Source organism: Cololabis saira, chromosome 7 (assembly GCF_033807715.1).
Source record: "Cololabis saira isolate AMF1-May2022 chromosome 7, fColSai1.1, whole genome shotgun sequence".
Taxonomy (NCBI): domain Eukaryota; kingdom Metazoa; phylum Chordata; class Actinopteri; order Beloniformes; family Belonidae; genus Cololabis; species Cololabis saira.
The window spans coordinates 25,094,259-25,110,758 of record NC_084593.1 but is presented as its reverse complement, the minus strand read 5'-3'; the positions used below and the strand labels follow the sequence as shown (position 1 = coordinate 25,110,758).

At 40.6% G+C, this 16,500-nt stretch overlaps 2 protein-coding genes across 4 annotated transcripts in view; one reads left to right on the top strand and one right to left on the bottom strand.

Annotated features, from left to right (window-relative positions):
* Positions 1-1,379, bottom strand: part of LOC133446954 (uncharacterized) — a 20,841-nt gene extending 19,462 nt beyond the window's left edge. Inside the window, exon 1 of one of the 2 annotated variants that reach the window (XM_061725200.1) lies at positions 1,359-1,379. Coding sequence is in view for 1 of the 2 variants with exons in the window: in XM_061725196.1 (XP_061581180.1) it covers positions 1,206-1,220 (15 nt within the window). In the remaining variant the exon portion in view is untranslated. Of the gene's footprint in view, positions 1-1,205; positions 1,333-1,358 lie in introns of those variants that run through there. The other variant, XM_061725196.1, reaches the window with a different exon arrangement.
* Positions 1-16,500, top strand: part of LOC133446957 (uncharacterized) — a 19,091-nt gene extending 2,591 nt beyond the window's left edge. Inside the window, exons 3-10 of one of the 2 annotated variants that reach the window (XM_061725206.1) lie at positions 8,098-8,246; positions 9,650-9,782; positions 11,160-11,420; positions 12,463-12,750; positions 12,846-12,997; positions 13,076-13,198; positions 14,650-14,712; positions 14,846-16,500. In XM_061725206.1, coding sequence (XP_061581190.1) covers positions 8,098-8,246; positions 9,650-9,782; positions 11,160-11,420; positions 12,463-12,750; positions 12,846-12,997; positions 13,076-13,198; positions 14,650-14,712; positions 14,846-15,010 — 1,334 coding nt within the window. In that variant the 3' untranslated portion in view covers positions 15,011-16,500. The remainder of the gene's footprint in view (positions 1-8,097; positions 8,247-9,649; positions 9,783-11,159; positions 11,421-12,462; positions 12,751-12,845; positions 12,998-13,075; positions 13,199-14,649; positions 14,713-14,845) is intronic. The other variant, XM_061725207.1, reaches the window with a different exon arrangement.

The following is a 16,500-nucleotide window of genomic DNA, read 5'->3' as shown; positions in this document are numbered from 1 at the left end:
TATTGAATATGAAAAAATATCCTAAGTCCATAGTTTACAAAACATTAGAACCATCAGTGATAATGTCTGGCAGGGAAGTCCCCAGAAATAAATAAGTGAATGAAACTAGCCTGGAGAAAGACTAGAAAATATAGAAAATGAACTGACCATCGTGACATATTGAAATAAAGTGTCACCTGTAATCAACATCACAGGTGTCTTCAGTCTTTAGTCAGTCAGTCAGTCCGACTATTTAAAGGATTAAAAGTAATCACTCTGCTAATTAGTATCATGATGTTCACAATACTGAACATGGACCAGACATAGCAAAGATGAGAGTTGCCTGAGAAGATCAGAAATAACATTCAAGATATGCATGTTAAAGGTAAAGGGTACAAGACCATCTCCAAGCAGCTTGATGTTCCTGTAACTGCAGTTAAAAATTTAATTTAGAAGTTAAGGGTCCACAGTACTGCAGCCAACATCCCTGGATGTGGACACAAGGGGAAAACTGATGAAAAACTGAAACAAATATGAATTAAAACAAAGAGCTCACAGCAACTTCCAAAGAGATTCAAAGTGGACTCCAATGTCAAGGTACAGAGATCACATTATACGTTTCTATCTGAACCAAAGTGGACTATTGAGGAGGACTCCGCTGTTGAAAGAAAACAATTAAAAAAAAAGCAAAAAAAAACAGACTTATTTACATACATATTAGTAAGTAAGTAAGTAACTTAGAAAGTAACTTATTAACATGACACAAAGTCAGGGGCGGAGCAGGGGTCCCAGTCCAAAGGGGCGAAGCATTCTTGATGGGCCCTTGTGGCCTAAACATCCCCGTTAAAACATAATCGCTAAAAAAAAAATGCCACAGATCAGCCCCTCTGACACAACCACAGGAGCACACGGTCAGAACGATTTAAATGAGGTTTCAGCACCATGGATTTTGCTACTCATTATGTCAAACCTAATTATAAGCCTAATGCAGACTGGAGATAAAAATCAAATGACATCCAGTGATGTCGGATTTAATACAGCCGAGTAGATCAATTCAGACACGCGTATTCAACCTACACGACAACAGTTTACAATGTGTGACGACATGTATTTAACACAATGACCGAGCGACACGGCGGTCAAACAGCATCAAACAATATAGGAAAGGCCATTTATTTTGCATTATGACAATGTTATCAGAAATAATTAATATTATGACAGCTTACCAATGATGGTTTCATCTAGCGGTGGGCAGAAAACCACAACAAAAAATATCTCCATCCAAGGGGGGAGAAAAAGTACACATTGAACGATCCAAAAATGCAAAAACTTTGATTTTAAAACTTTTTCAAATCCAAACTATCCAAATTGCCGCAAACCTTTCAATCGCCTTGCTCTTATCAATGGCGATGTCCCTCTCGATTGAGAGCAAGGTGAGGTTTGATAGTCTGGCCTTATCCATGCTGCCCGGAGATAGTTTTTAATCAACTTCAGCTGCTGAAACTCTGCTCGGCGTTTGCGCTGGTTACTGGTGAAGTCTGGTAAATTCTGTACAAAATGCTGACGATGGGGAAAGCCCTCTCCATGTCACTGCTGATCAGGAATGGCAGAACAGCATCTGATTATTTAAGGCTACACTTCTGATGCGACAACTGGCCAAAAGTAAACAGACAACATGCATGCACGTACCCGTGCATGACAGGGAGACACACAAGGGGAGAAGGGACTATTTCTTTCATTATTTATTTTTTAAACAACTTTATCCTTATGAACGCAAATGTTATATAGTCCATCTTTCCTGGTTTTATTCAGCACACTTTTTTTCCCCCCTCGGCGTGGGCCCCCGGACAGCAGTGGGCCCGGGGCGGCCGCCCCCTCTGCCCCCCCGCCTGCTCCGCTAGTGCACAAAGCATATGGGGGAATGACCTTTGTATAGATGAGGCACAGACACAAAAATGAAGCCTTCAAAGAAAAGAGGACTGTAGTTACTGTGAAACATGGAGGAGGCTTGGTTATGTTCTGGAGCTGCTTTGCTGTATCTGGTACAGGGTCTCTTGAATCTGCGCAGGTTCAATGGAATCACAAAACTGTCTAGACATCCTGGTGACAAATGTGGTGCCCAGTGTCAGACAGCTTGTCCTCAGTTGCTGGTCATGGGACCTCCAAAGGATAATGGACCAAATCACACAACTAAAAATAGTCAAGATTGTCTAAGAACAAAACATTGGACTATTCAGGATGGATAGAGGGACACTTCTGACTTAAATACCTTGTACAATTTGACAAGCATGTTTTGCTAGTTTCCATAAAATTATGATAAGATTACATCGTAAAGAAGTGGACTGATTTAATATTCAGCATAGGACACATGTCCATTTATTATATCGATAACAAGCCAGTGAATGAGTTTTCTAACCAGTGTTAACACTAGTCACAGATTTGTCAAAATGAGGGGTTCTGCTTCGTTACTTACAATAGTTGATACTTACTGTGGTTATGAATTAATAATTAGTTCACCAATGAGGTACACGAAAGCATGCAGTTTTCTGCACCTGGTTTTTCTAAGCCAGCCCAGACATGAAGTGCATTCACCTACGACTTAAGGTGTGTTTGTGTTAAGCCAAAATGTAATTGCAGCGCTGCTCTGTGTGAGCTGTAGCAAAACATAAAGAAACAAAGACTAGCACCCACCGCGGGCGTGCCAAGGTACTTATCTCCGATTATAATTGTATCACCCCGGTGCGGAGTGGAAACTAATTCATTGGTAGAAGCCAGGGATACAACTGTAATCTAGGATAAATATCTTGTCACACCAATATTTCCAAAAGTAGCCTAATTCTTAGTTCATTTATTCTTAAATGTGTCTGTTATGAACATAATCAAACCACCTTATTCCAAAAATAATACATTATTATGATACAGTTTTTTCACCAGCAGAGGATGCTACTGACCAAGGGGAGGCTATGGAGAGCCAGATATGCCAAGATAAATTTTAAGTAAGCAAATAGGTACTAAGAGCTGAGGCCAACACCAAAATAACAAAACATGCAGTTCTTCTACTGACCAGTGGAGGCTGGCTCCAAAGTGAGTCACTCTACATTAAAGTTATAGTCAGTAATGTTGGAGAGCTAGCAAGATTTGAAAGTGGCACCTCCTCTAAGCCCCGCCCCCTCCTCCCCCTCCCGTCAGCGCTCCGTCCAAAGCCACGCCCCCACATTCCAGGACATTTTGGACAGCACATTTTCAACAAAACTACCCTATGTCTCATTCACCTGTAAGTGAGGCCGGTTTTAGGGGGGGCAGGGGGGGGCTCTGCCCACCCAAACGTGCATCCTGCCCACCAGATCAAAGTTGTGTCCTTTTATTTTTTTATAATTTAATTTTTTTATAAATATAAAAAAATATCACAGAATATCGTACCGTTTCTGATTGCGGTGGGAACTGCGCATCCTTTTTAGACACAACAATGAACTTATACCGCAAAGGTTGTGTCTCGGCGGAGGGACCCGACGTCCCAGCAAAATGAGCACAACAGAGAAGTTCAGAACAGCACACAGAGCACACACTGAAGGCTGATTTATGGTTCCGCGTTACACCAACGCAGAATGGTGCGTGTCGCAGTACTGCGATGCGTACTCACTGCGACACTCACTGAGACACTCTGAGCCGAGGAGGACCCGTGGGAAGCGGACACGGGGGCTGGAAGCAGAGTGCGCGCATGGGACAGAGGAGGGCGTGGGCGGGACCTAAAATGAAGGCATCTGCGAATTCCTCTGGTCCTCTGACCAATCCGTTTCTTTCGGACCGCAAAAAACAGATTGGTTAGAGTTTTTACAGGATTAAAGCTGTCAGAAAGGTCGGATTTTTTTTCTTTCCTTTTTCTGAACACATTATTCACTGGCTACTCTCAGGATGGAAGGACCATTTCACCCAGTATAACTATAAATATTTTTGAATACGATCACAGACTATAGAGGCTCGGCTACTGGTGGGCTATGGTAGGATGGGTTGTCCTACAGTAGCCCATGGGGGACCTGCTGGTGCTATGGGGAGCGGTTTTGCTGTGTGTGTTTTTTCCCGCCCTCATGGTGTGCCCTCGGTGCTGGAAGTGTGTTGTGGTCCCACTGGCTTGTGCTCTCCTTGGATTCTGGGCTGCCTTGATGATTTCTGACGGGCTGGAGAGGAAATCCAGTTCACAGGTGGGAGTCTGGTGCATGACACAGACCCAAAACACCAGTACCAACTGTGATTCTAGCCTGAAGTACTGGGTGCATTCGCCAACATTAAGCAGAGGTGGAAAAAGTACAAAAATATTGTACTTAAGTAAAAGTACAAATTTTCTGCTTGAAAATTACTTAAGTAAAAGTAAAAAGTACCCATTAAGAAAATTACTTAAGTAAAAGTATAAAAGTACCTCAACTTAAATATAATGAAGTACAAAAAGTACATGGGTTAAAATGTACTTAAGTACAAAAGTAAAAAGTAAAAAGTACAAAGTACAAAGTACAAAATTAAAAGTACAAAATTATTTTCAAAAGGATTGCAAAGAAATGAAGAATCCAAGAATTTTCTTACAACTCTAAATAATGGTGATATTATTCTGACCCCTTTAGTGTTTGTTTCCATTACCCCATTTTAATTTCTCCCTTTGCTCATCACTGCTGCTGTTCCCCATTGGCCCCGCTGACAGGTCCACCCCCAGCCTGTAGTATATGCAGTGACAACATTAAGCAACCCCAGCTGATAAAGGATGAGACTTTTGAACTTTTAAATGCCAAAACCACCTTAGAAGTGGTGGAATCAAAGAATGATGCGCATGGACACGCGTCGGCTGCCGCTCAAGGCTGATTCATGGTTCCGCGTTACACCAACGTACCCTACGGCGAGGCTCTGCGTCGATTTAACGCGGAACCATAATTCAGGCTTCAGTCCTCATCGGTACTCGACGCGACGGCGGTTCCTCCGGCCTTCCGGCCCGCCTCTGCGGCGCAACTCTCCCGGGAGCTGCGGCTCCTTCTCGGTATATTCACGCGCCCCCCTTCCTTCCCGTCCGCCTCATGGTTCCGCGTTAAATCGACGCACACCTTACGCCGTAGGCTACGGCGTAGAGTGTGCGTCGCCGCGTACCCTACGCTGTAGCTCTGCGCCGGTGTAACGCGGAACCATAAATCAGCCCCCGCTGTGCTGTTCTTTATTTTGTAGCGAGTAACGACGTGTCCAATTTTAAATGTAGCGGATTAAAAGTACGATTATTTCCTTGAAAATGTAACGAAGTAAAAGTAAAAGTACAGAAAAATGAAAGTATCAATAAAAGTACAAATTCTCAAAAATCTTACTTAAGTAAAATAACGAAGTACTTGTAGTTCGTTACTTTACACCACTGACATTAAGTTACAGACTTGACCTTCAAAATTTCCATCTAAACAAGAACATTTGTAAAACATCTCAACTATACATCTATTAGGTGTAATGAGAGCCTTATGGATCTGTCCTATAATTTCTTCAGACTGAACAGTAACAGAGCAACTTTAACATCTGGCTCCCAAAGTTACAAATTATTAGATTAAATGTCTATTAGACATTTAATTTAATAATTTGCAGCTTTCAAGTTAGACTCTCAAGTCTATCAAAAGTATTGATAGATTTGAGAGTCTAAAGTTAAGCAAACATTAAACGTGGGTGTGGCCTAAGTGATGCCACCCATTGGTTTGTAAAGTTATTTTTCAAGCCTTTACTTCAGTATTGATGGCTGTGATCTTGGCCTTTTTGGGAATTGGATGTAGTGATATTTGGATAATTCGGCAGCTTTGGAGATAGATACAAGAGTTTTGATTGGTCAAAAAAATGTTTAGGGCCAAATATAAATAAACTAACTGGTAACTAATCAAAAAATGCGTTAGTAGACTCCTGAGAAAATTACTTGGCGTTTCTTGAGAGCTGTTGAGGAATTTTGTTAAGTACAAATATATTTGTACTGTAGCCAACACCAATGTGTCTTCAGTGCTATTCCCTTTTATATTTGTTGTTGTCAGTTTTGAGAACAGGTAACGACATCGATGTTAATGCAGTTTGTGAGCTGACCAGGTATCATGACAACTTCATTGGCATGATTGGTTGTGAGCACAAGAAAACAAACTTCCTACCTGATTGGCATGTCTGCTACTGCAGTAGAGATGTGTTGTTTCACTTGCAGGACTATTGGTTCTTTGGTACCTAAACAAAGCTTTTACCTGCTGGTTAAAATAAAACATTATAGCTTCTTTTCACTCTCCACCCAGTCCAACAAAATCCTTGAACAAACATGTCTCAATGCTTTCAGAAGGTGAAATCAGTCAAACATCTATAAATAATTTCTGGTCCTCCATGAAATTATTTGAAACCGCGTCATATTCATGTTAGTGAACAACAAAATATTTTTCTGTTCTCATTAGTACACTTAGGGCCCGATTTACTAAGATCTTAAATAAAGAGTACTAAATTGCGTGTGCACTGAAAAAGTTTGCGCGTGCTGTTGTTGTGTGTTTTGCGGGTGATCAACTAAGATTGCGTGCGCAATTGATAACAGGTGCAAACAGCAGTATTTAAATGAGGTGTTGTGCGTCTTACGGTTTGCGGCGCAAACTTTGCGCCATGGAGAGTCTGGATGGAAAGCAGGATAAAGTCGCAAGCGCAAACTGAAATTTGACGAGTTGGAGTTATAGAGATATTAGTGGAAGAGGCAAATTGTTGTGCCGTATTCAGCACCCCTGCCGTGAAAAGCACCCCCTCGTATATTCAATGATAAGTAGACCAAGAAAAAAAACAACACACTGACACTTCAATATATTTATATATACACACTCACACAAACACATACTTAGGAGTTTATATTATATATATTATATATATTTACAAATATTATGGAAGACAACACAGTAAGCAGGTTATTAATTAATGACATCAATAATCATTTACCCGATTTTTGTTATCTGTGACTGTAATTGTGGGAAAGTATGACTATTGTGGAATCCATGAGCGCATTTAAACATGAATCATTAACACAAAACTGGACGCTAAACAGAACGTGACACGGAATGAGAATATAATTTTTGTCAGACGAGGGGGTGCTTTTCACGGCAGGGGTGCTGAATACGGCACAACACCGGGGTATGACAACTGCAGAACAAGTATAGGCGCACAATGAGAAACACTTTTTTCTCCATGAAAACACGTGATTTATTTATTATCACAAATAAAAAAATGAATGTGCCTCCTGTGGCAACCTTTTGCTGAATAATACTCGATTTAACATTCAAATAAAATATTTCTCCTTTTGCATGTGGAGATTAGCACCTTCCTTTCGAACGTATTAAATGCAGACGCAATCACAATCCCTGCAAAAACTTTCAGGCTTGGTAAATCTCATTGCGGGTGGTAAATGGAGATATTTGCATTTTCCCCTCCCAGTATTTAGCGATTTCTGGCGGGTACGCCCCATATTGATTATTCATCAGGGCAAAAGTACTAAATGGATTGCGTGTGCTATTTTGCTCATTTGAGAGGCGCAGTCCTCTTTGCACGCTGTTAGTAGATCAGCTTGCACATTGGTTTGCGGGTGCTGTCAAGTTTGCACACGTTTTTACACACGCAAACCTTTAGTAAATCAGGCCCTTAGTGGAACCAGAAGTAATCCTATCCTTTAAATGCTTGGTGTTACCTCTAGTTGTAGGTTAAAGTTACTTACATAATGAGCAGTACGGTGGCTTTGTGGTGAGCACTGTTGCCTCAGAGCAAGAAGGTTTATGGTTTGACTCCTCACAGGAGTCCATCTGGGTAGAGTTAGCATGTTCTTCGGGTACTGTGGCTTCCTCCCACAGCCCAAAACATTATGAATTGTCCATAGGACTGTGTCTGTGTGGTTGTTGTATTTCTTTCGTTTCTTGTTTGTCCCTGCGATGGATGGTGACTTGTCCAGAATGTACCCCTGTTTCCCACCTGAAGTAAGCTAGGATAGGCTCCAGGTGATCCCCATGATCCCCCATTGGAATAAGTGGGTATAGATAATGGATGGATGGATGGACTTGCATGATGTTTTCCTCTTCTCATTCTGTGTACTTGTCTTCTCTTCTCTTTCATAAGGTCTTTCCGATGGTGCGCAATTCTCGACAGAGTGCTATGGCAGAAGTTTCACAATGCCATCTTATTATTCAGCCAGTCTCGACAAAGGACCATTGTATTTCAGTCCAATTGATGGAGGACCCCGAAGAGTATTAATAGAAAATGGGGAGGTAAGTGATGCTTAAAGTGATGTTTAACTGTGTTTTCTATTTTACTACCTTTTTATTGCAACGCCAAATATCTTATTTACAACAGTGCTCTTTCACAAAAAATGAGACATGAAAGAAATGCTTTCTCTCAGCTAAAAGGGATCTGTTGAAATAAATTTGAGGTGAGAACATCATGTGCACCTGTGTGGACTCTCTGACAACTACCCCAAAGTATTTGTTTTGTAGACAAAGCTGATTACGTGGTGGTCAGCTAAATTAAACATGAGAGCTATCATTTATATACTGTGTATTAGGGCTGCACGATTCTGGACAAAATGAGAATCACGATTTTTTTGCTTAGAATTGAGATCACGATTCTCTCACGATTTTTTTCCAATATAAAATTTATTGCACTTATTACTTTAACTTTGCAACAGCTGAACAAAAATATAATAACAATAAACATCTCTTGTCTTCTTTACACAAACCTTTGACTAATTTAAACAATAATAACAATTTTGAACAATATTTGTTCCCCCCTGAATTGAACACCCTTTCAGAAAGGGGACTTGTAACAGATCCTGTAGTTCTGAGGCAACAAATTATTCCTCTGGCTGGGATGAACCCCCCATTGCCTTTTGCTGCTATTAAGAAGCTGCCGATACAAAAGGTAAACGTTACAAAAAATATGATGGTGCCTGATAAAAGACTGGCATCAACTTTGTAACAGCTGACATTGAACATAAAAACAATAAACATCCAAAAAAAAAAAAAAAAAATTAAATCGTCGTCATTTGGAAATGAGATTGCGTTCAAGCATGAATCGAGATCGCAATTTTTTTAACGATTAATCGTGCAGCCCTACTGTGTATGATGAAGTCTGTCACTTTTTTTAAACTACATATCCTATATTACTTGTATATCTACATACACAAAGCAGTGTCATCATTTGTGCTTGTTTTAGAGACCGATACTCATTACACTAGGTAGTGTGGAACCCAGACTAAAACTACTGACACTTGTCATTGGTAAAGTGCACTAAAGCTATATGAGTTCCTGATCGTAGATCCCCTGCTCAGCAGGCTATTTTCTGTGCAATAACATTAATGAGGTGCTTTGCACGGACTGTTAAAATGCGGGTGTGTAGAGGACAGGATATGTTACATATCTGTAAGTCCACTTTCCAGAAAGACTGTAAAGAGACCATTGACAGACGATCTGTTTGCATCCCTTTTTTAAATGTGGCTACTTTTATTTGTCACGTGCCATTTTCACCTTTTGTGCACACGTGCACTTAATCCAATGCTGTTTTCTGGATCTGAAATATGATTATGGTATGTCTATATATATATATATATATATATATATACACATACATACATATAATATACAGTATATATTACAATTAATTATTTCTTTTTCAGGTAAAGGACCCCCGCATCCAGGTTTCCGGGAGCTCAGTGATTTTGACACATTTGACTGAAAAAGATAATGGAAGATTTGGAGTCTTAGGTGCTGGTGACCGTGTATACTATATTGCCACACTGGAAATTGAGGGTGAGAACCTTGCACTGTACATCAATTTCTACTTTTTCAGTATTCTTAAATAAAAAACTGAGTTCCTGATCTGCAGAAAACCACATTACATAATTGTATCACCTACCTAACTATCAGTCCTGGGCATTGTTCTCCATCTGCCAACCCTGGGCCTCCTTCTTGGCCTTGGGCGCCCCGGCTGGCCAGAGGAGGCCGCGTACAGCCCAGGACTGCTGCATGTTTTTGTGAGGGTAGCTGACATTAGCTACCCAAGGGAACATGGGGAGAACATGCAAACTCCACACAGAAAAGCCCTTTCAGACATGAGGAAGTAAACATGCCCTCAACACCCACAGCATCCCCGGCGAGAATTGAACCCAGGTCCTTCTAGCTGTGAGGTGGCTGCACTACCAGCTACGTCCCCCATTCTTTTTTTTTAATTTCACTCTTTGTACTTATTGTTGCAGTTTTCACAATAAAAGAGATTCACACGTCTTGTGAAAATACAAGTTTCCAGCTACTTCAGAGTTTATGATCATGATTGCCAGATTGTTGTCTTTATGGTATTACATATTGTACGTTTTCAATAGAATACACATCTGGACTGCACAAACGCCGCACACTCTTCATTTATGTGTAAGTCATGCAGAATTATTCTGCTGAAATGTCAGGACTCTCAAACGTCCGCAAGTCACCCTTGATGCCATGGACACTGATGCCCTGCCATGTCATCATAGATGCTGGCTTTTGCATTGTTCACTGATAACAACTTGACAGTCTCTCATTTTTAGGCCGTAGTATAGTAATATTTTGCTCAGACCTTTACCGAAGTAAGCTGAAACGTGGACTCATTGGACCAAATACATGCTCACTTTCCTTTCGTCTCAGACGTACTCTTTCCCAGGAAACTTGCTGGATTTTCTGCATTTGCTGATATGGTTTCCTCCTTGCGTAAAACAATATCAGTCATGTTTATGCTCTGTAGACGTAAGGGGAAAAAAAATCAGTGTTTCAAAATTCCAAATAGAAAAATGTTATTTTTTTTAATTGATTTTTTGAATTAAATTTGGCACAAAGTGGTGAACTGATACGTGTCCTTGTTTTTGTTTTATGTTTTAGTTGACACTCTATTTGTCCTGACCTCCTTACCTCTCAAACAACAGTACTCGGATGATGTTAGTTGAACAGCTAATTAACTTTACTGTATATCCTTATGTGTGTCTTTCCCAGCTTTTTTTTGATAAACTACATTTTCAAATCAATTTATGAATGTAATTTACTTCATACTTTCAAATGACTGATTTACCTTTTTCCCCCTTACAACATTTTGAAACTTTAGCTTGAAATTGAGGTTGTGCATCAAGCTCAACACATGTTCTTCCTAATATATTTTTTCAGATTGTGCTGATGAAAGGAACGTGCAGTATGGGAATGAAGTGAGGTACAAGTTCAACACAAAGGTTGAATTCCTGGAGTTCACTCCCCAGCATTCTCTAGACCAACCAGTGATCCTGTGGAATCGCACAGATGCTGGGACAAGAGGGCATGTGAAGAACAATGTCTGGGTGATGTCCCGTGCCACCCAGGCAGACAAAGGCTACTACAACTTCAGGCGTAAAGACAAATATTTGGTTTCAAGGCTTCATCTTGAGGTGGAAGGTAAACTTTGGATGCTGATCGATCTACCTACCTACCTACCTACCTACCTACCTACCTACCTACCTAACTACCCACCTACCTACCTAACTACCCACCTACCTACCTACCTACCTACCTACCTACCTACCTACCTACCTACCTACCTACCTACCTACCTACCTACCTACCTAACTACCCACCTACCTACCTACCTACCTACCTACCTACCTACCTACCTACCTACCTACCTACCTACCTACCTACCTACCTACCTACCTACCTACCTACCTACCTACCTCGCCGCGTAACCTACGCCGTAGGCTCTGCATCGATTTAACGCGGAACCATAAAACACTTCCGCTATCTTCACTTCAGCTTTATCTGAAAGTGTCTAAATTACCCAGATAACAGCTTTGTGGTTTCTGAAAACTATTATATCAGAAACATCCAAAACAAATCTGACGAGTCACAGGATTATTTCTCTCTATTTCCCACAAAAAAATGCTTGCTCCCTCGGTCACAATCTGAGACGAGTCTGCAAATGATGTTTGCCCTGAGTTGGCGAGTCAAATCGACGCAGAGCCTACGGCGTAGGTTACGTAGCCTACGGCGTAACCTAACGGCCTTTACTCTGGCGCGATTCTTCGCGAACAACGGACAAAAAAGGTGAATATTAGTGAATATTATGAAAGTAAAATATATATTTCTCGGTAGAAATGTAATCAAAACGCATTTTTATGCAGAAACTAACTCAAAATATTGATTTATTCACTAAGAAATGTCCGCCATTTTTTTTTTTTTTGATTCAGTCCGCAAATGACGACGAAAAGCATTCTGGGAAATTTTTATACCCCCTCGCTCGTGAAGTCAGCATGTCACATCCCTCGATGTGAAGGGGCTATTCTCAGCCCCTCGCCCTCGTTATGCCCCCTCCCCCTAGGTGAAAAGAGGAATTGGGACACCACTACCCTCACGGAAACGCGCAAAATTTAGGGGTAGGGAAGAAAACGAGGGCGAGGGGGAGAATTGGGACGGTGCCTAACAATCTGTTTCTCACACACAGAGGTTCACAGCCACTATGAGGGAGTACCGCACACAGTCCTGCGGATCGATTATCCTTGGACTGGTGGAGAATGGACTGTAACCTATAAGTCTATGGAGACACAACACAGTGAAATAGTTATTAAGAATGGCAATAAAGTCTGGAGAGAACATACGTTCTCTGGGAGAATCCATGTTTTTGAAGATCATTTTGAGATTGATCCCTTAGAAGGCACAGACGACGGCACTTTTGAGTTCAGAGATCCACAAGGGAACCTGGCTTTAGTTGCGCTACTTAGTATGATCCCTGGTGAGTTACTGATCATTTCTTTACACGTGAGGAAAATCACAAATGATTCTAGCTGAAAGAACTCTCTCCTTTTTATTATTTTTGTATTCATACAGACGAAGATGCAAGCGGCATAGCTTCTATTGTTGCAGTTGCCATTGGGGTTTTATTGATGGGGATTATCTGCTGTTGCTGTTGTAAAAAAAAATGTTGTAAAAAGGACAAACCCACTTCTCAGACTGAAGCAGCACCTAACGTGTATTATCATGTAAGTATTTCTTTAAATAGATGCCAAGACCATGTGGTTTACCTTATGTTCAAATTTTGATTTTATCACCAATTACAGTCTCCAGATCACCCTTCAGGCACAGCATCACCGGCTGCACCAGTTCCACCGTATTCTTCAGTTTTCGCTAGAATGCCGGTGAATACTGCAGCCCCTTCAGAGCCAACAGATCACTCACCACTGGTAGGTTCCCTCTAGATGTATTTAAAAGGATGTGGCACACTTCCCTTTCGTTACAGTGGTAAAGACAGAGAGAGTGCGGTAAAAGGGACAGGTTGTGTATCACCATTATTATGAAAATTCTAATTAATTTAAATTCAAAAATACTTTATTAATCCCTGAAAGGAAATTCATTGTCTAACTTAATAATTTAAGTCTCTTCTAAGAGTCATTATAGAGGATTATTGCTGTGGGAAGTCTCCTGTAGCGGTCTATGTTGCATCGGGTCAGAAGAAGCCTCTGACTGAAGATGCTCAGTTGCTGAATCACTGGGTTGTGACGAGGATGCTCAGGGTTGTCCCTGATCTTCCTTTCATGAAATATCCTCCTTCGCACAATCAACTCAAAATGCTCCAGAACAGAGCCAGCCTGCTTTATCAGTATGTTCAATTTCTTTAAGTCCCTGGCTCTGCTGCTGCTCCCCCACCAGAGGCAGATGTGATTGCACTCTTTACGACAGACTTATAGAAGATGTATAACATCTTGCTGCAAACACTGAAGAACCTAAGCTTCCTCAGGAAGATTTTAGATAGCACTAGTATTGTATCTCCACCCCGGTTTGCTGTCCTGGTGAACCCAAAGTATTAATATTCCTCTACCATCTCTACTTCTTTTCCCATGATGCAAAAAGGGTTCGACTTAATCCTGGCTCTCCTAAAATCTACAATCACCTCCTTTGACTTGCTCACATTCAAGATGAGATTATTGTTTCCACAGTTGTCTGTACTCAGTCTCTTGTCCATCATTGATAAAACCCACAAATGTAGAGTCATTGTAGTATTTCTGCAGATGACAGGACTCTGACTGGTACTGGAAGTCTGAGGTGTACAGTGTGAAGAGGAATGGTGTGAGTACATATCCCTGTGGTCCTCCTGTGCTGCTGACCACCTAGACAAATAACCATTCAGTTTCACAAACTGTGGTCTGTTTGGCAGGTAGTCAGTAATCGAGGTGATTGTGGAGGCATCCACCTGTGTCTTCTGGAGATTATTTGATAGTAATGCAGCCTGGATGGTGGTAAATGCACTGGGGAAATCAAAGAACATGATCCTCAAAGTACTGGCTGCTTTGTCCAGGGGCAGCAGCATCTTCTGATGTGCTAGGGGACAATGATGGAGGAGCAGCATGATCCATGACTGAGGTGGGCGATGAGACAGCAGAGGTGGGACAGGGAAGCTGTGGGTCTAAGGGAGGATGGCAGGTCTGTTTGGCTGGGGGCAGGAGAGGCGGACGTTGGGGTTACTTCTGGACTGAACCTGTTGAAGATTGTGTTCAGTTCTCATTGCTTCCGTCCAGACTTCCAACTAGCTGGTCTTCCGTGTCCTTTTTTTCCTCCCCCATTAGCTTTTTCATCCCTGCTAATTACTACAATATTGCCAGCATCGATTCAGTTACTTTTTCCTTTCTTTTCACAGACTTACCAACCAGTAAATGTCAACGTGAACCCTCCTCAGGCAGAGTCGACAAACCAATCGCAGGTAGAATTCCACCAGGATCTAAAAAAATAATCACAATCACAAGACTGATTTTTGGACACTCACATTTCTGTCACTGACACTAATTTTCATGTTATTTTTTTTCTTTTTCTCTCTGCTTAACTGCTGTGTCCAGTTTGCAGCTCTAGCTCCAGCTCCTACTTTTGGTTTGGACCTTCTCTCTTCAGATTCTGAGCCGAGGTTTGAGCTGAAAGGCCTGAACTTTCCTTCTGCTCCTCCTCTCAGTTCAGATACACCTTCCTGTAATGTTTACAATTCAGACAAACTAAACTTCTTGTAAAGCGCATGCTTAACATTCTTGTGAGGTCCAGGTAAAATCAACTATTTCTTATTGTGTGTGGACTTTGCAAAATACACAGTATGCAGATACAATATTATAATACAGTTGTAAATACACAGATTAAAAACCATAGAGATTTTTAGAAACATTTCGTTCACATTTTATTTTTCAGGGAGTTAAAACTTATAAATGTTTTATATCTGCTGTCGTTGACACATAAAATGCTCTGGGAACAAACGTTATACTATATATCGTATATTTTATCAGTTTGCCTCGTTGTGGTTTAGTTTGCTAAGAAGGTTGCAATCAAGAAGAAAGTTAATGTCATTTCACTGAGTTATAAATTAGTTTAAAGGTCCCACGTTATGCTATTATGCTAGTCCTAATTGGTTTATTCTTGTGGAAAATCCCATTAAATACTCTATAATATGTTCTTTCCCACTAGGTAAACATAATGATTTTAAAAGCATAAATGATGATTGTTATAGATAAATCTGATAAATAAATCATTGTAACGTCTGTATCAGTCTGCACTCTCTGTACAGGTCAAGGCTAAAAATGCTCCTCAGAGTAGTTTTGGTTTAATCCAAGTGGCCAGGGCTACATTTCCCATCACATTTATGCTGACTAAGTACTCAATCAGCTAGTTTGCTGTGGAGCGCAACCGAATTACAAAGCAAACTAAAAAAAAAAAAAATTAAAAAGCTCCATTTGTTACTAAATCAATAAAATATTTATGTTACTGTTCCTGATTTGGCTTCCTCAGCCTCCAGCAACATCTCCACTCTGCTGTTGTTACTTTTCTGGTATAATCAAAGACGTAATATGTCAAAACTACCTTTCACAAATCAGTATCAAAGAAGTATTATTCATGGAGTGGATGTGGATGGTAAAGTCTCTTGTGGAGCCGGACGTTTTGGACCACAGATTTGTTCTGGGGAGCAACGGTGATCAACGCCCATGGCAAAAGCTGTTGCTGGATGCTTTTAAATGGAAAATAATGAGTTTAAAAAACAATGTACCTGTTATTAGTGTGAGTGACTGGATGATCTTTCATTCACAAACCAGTTCACTTTACAGTTCAGGGTTTCCCCTATCATTCATTTGGAAGGGTGGGGTGCAGATGTGGTTGCTTGAGAGTCCAGTCAGCGAAAGCAGGTTTTTTTTTTTTAAACAAATGGATTGAACTGACTGCTTGAATGAACATTTTTTGTTTTTAAGATGTTTACATGACCACTACAAGGGGTTGTGTTTTTTTTCTACTGCTGCCACATACTGTAATCCAAAAGCTGGACAAGTGGTTTTGCTGTTTTAACATTTATTAAATCTTAAGTTTGTGTGAAGCTTTTTTCTGTTTTATTTTTATTCTGTTTTTAATCTGGATTTTAACAACTACTATATCTATGTAGTGCTTTCATAACTTATTTTTGATATGGTGTAAAAACATGTATATAAAATGCATTAAAGATTAATAAATCTTGTTGAATTTC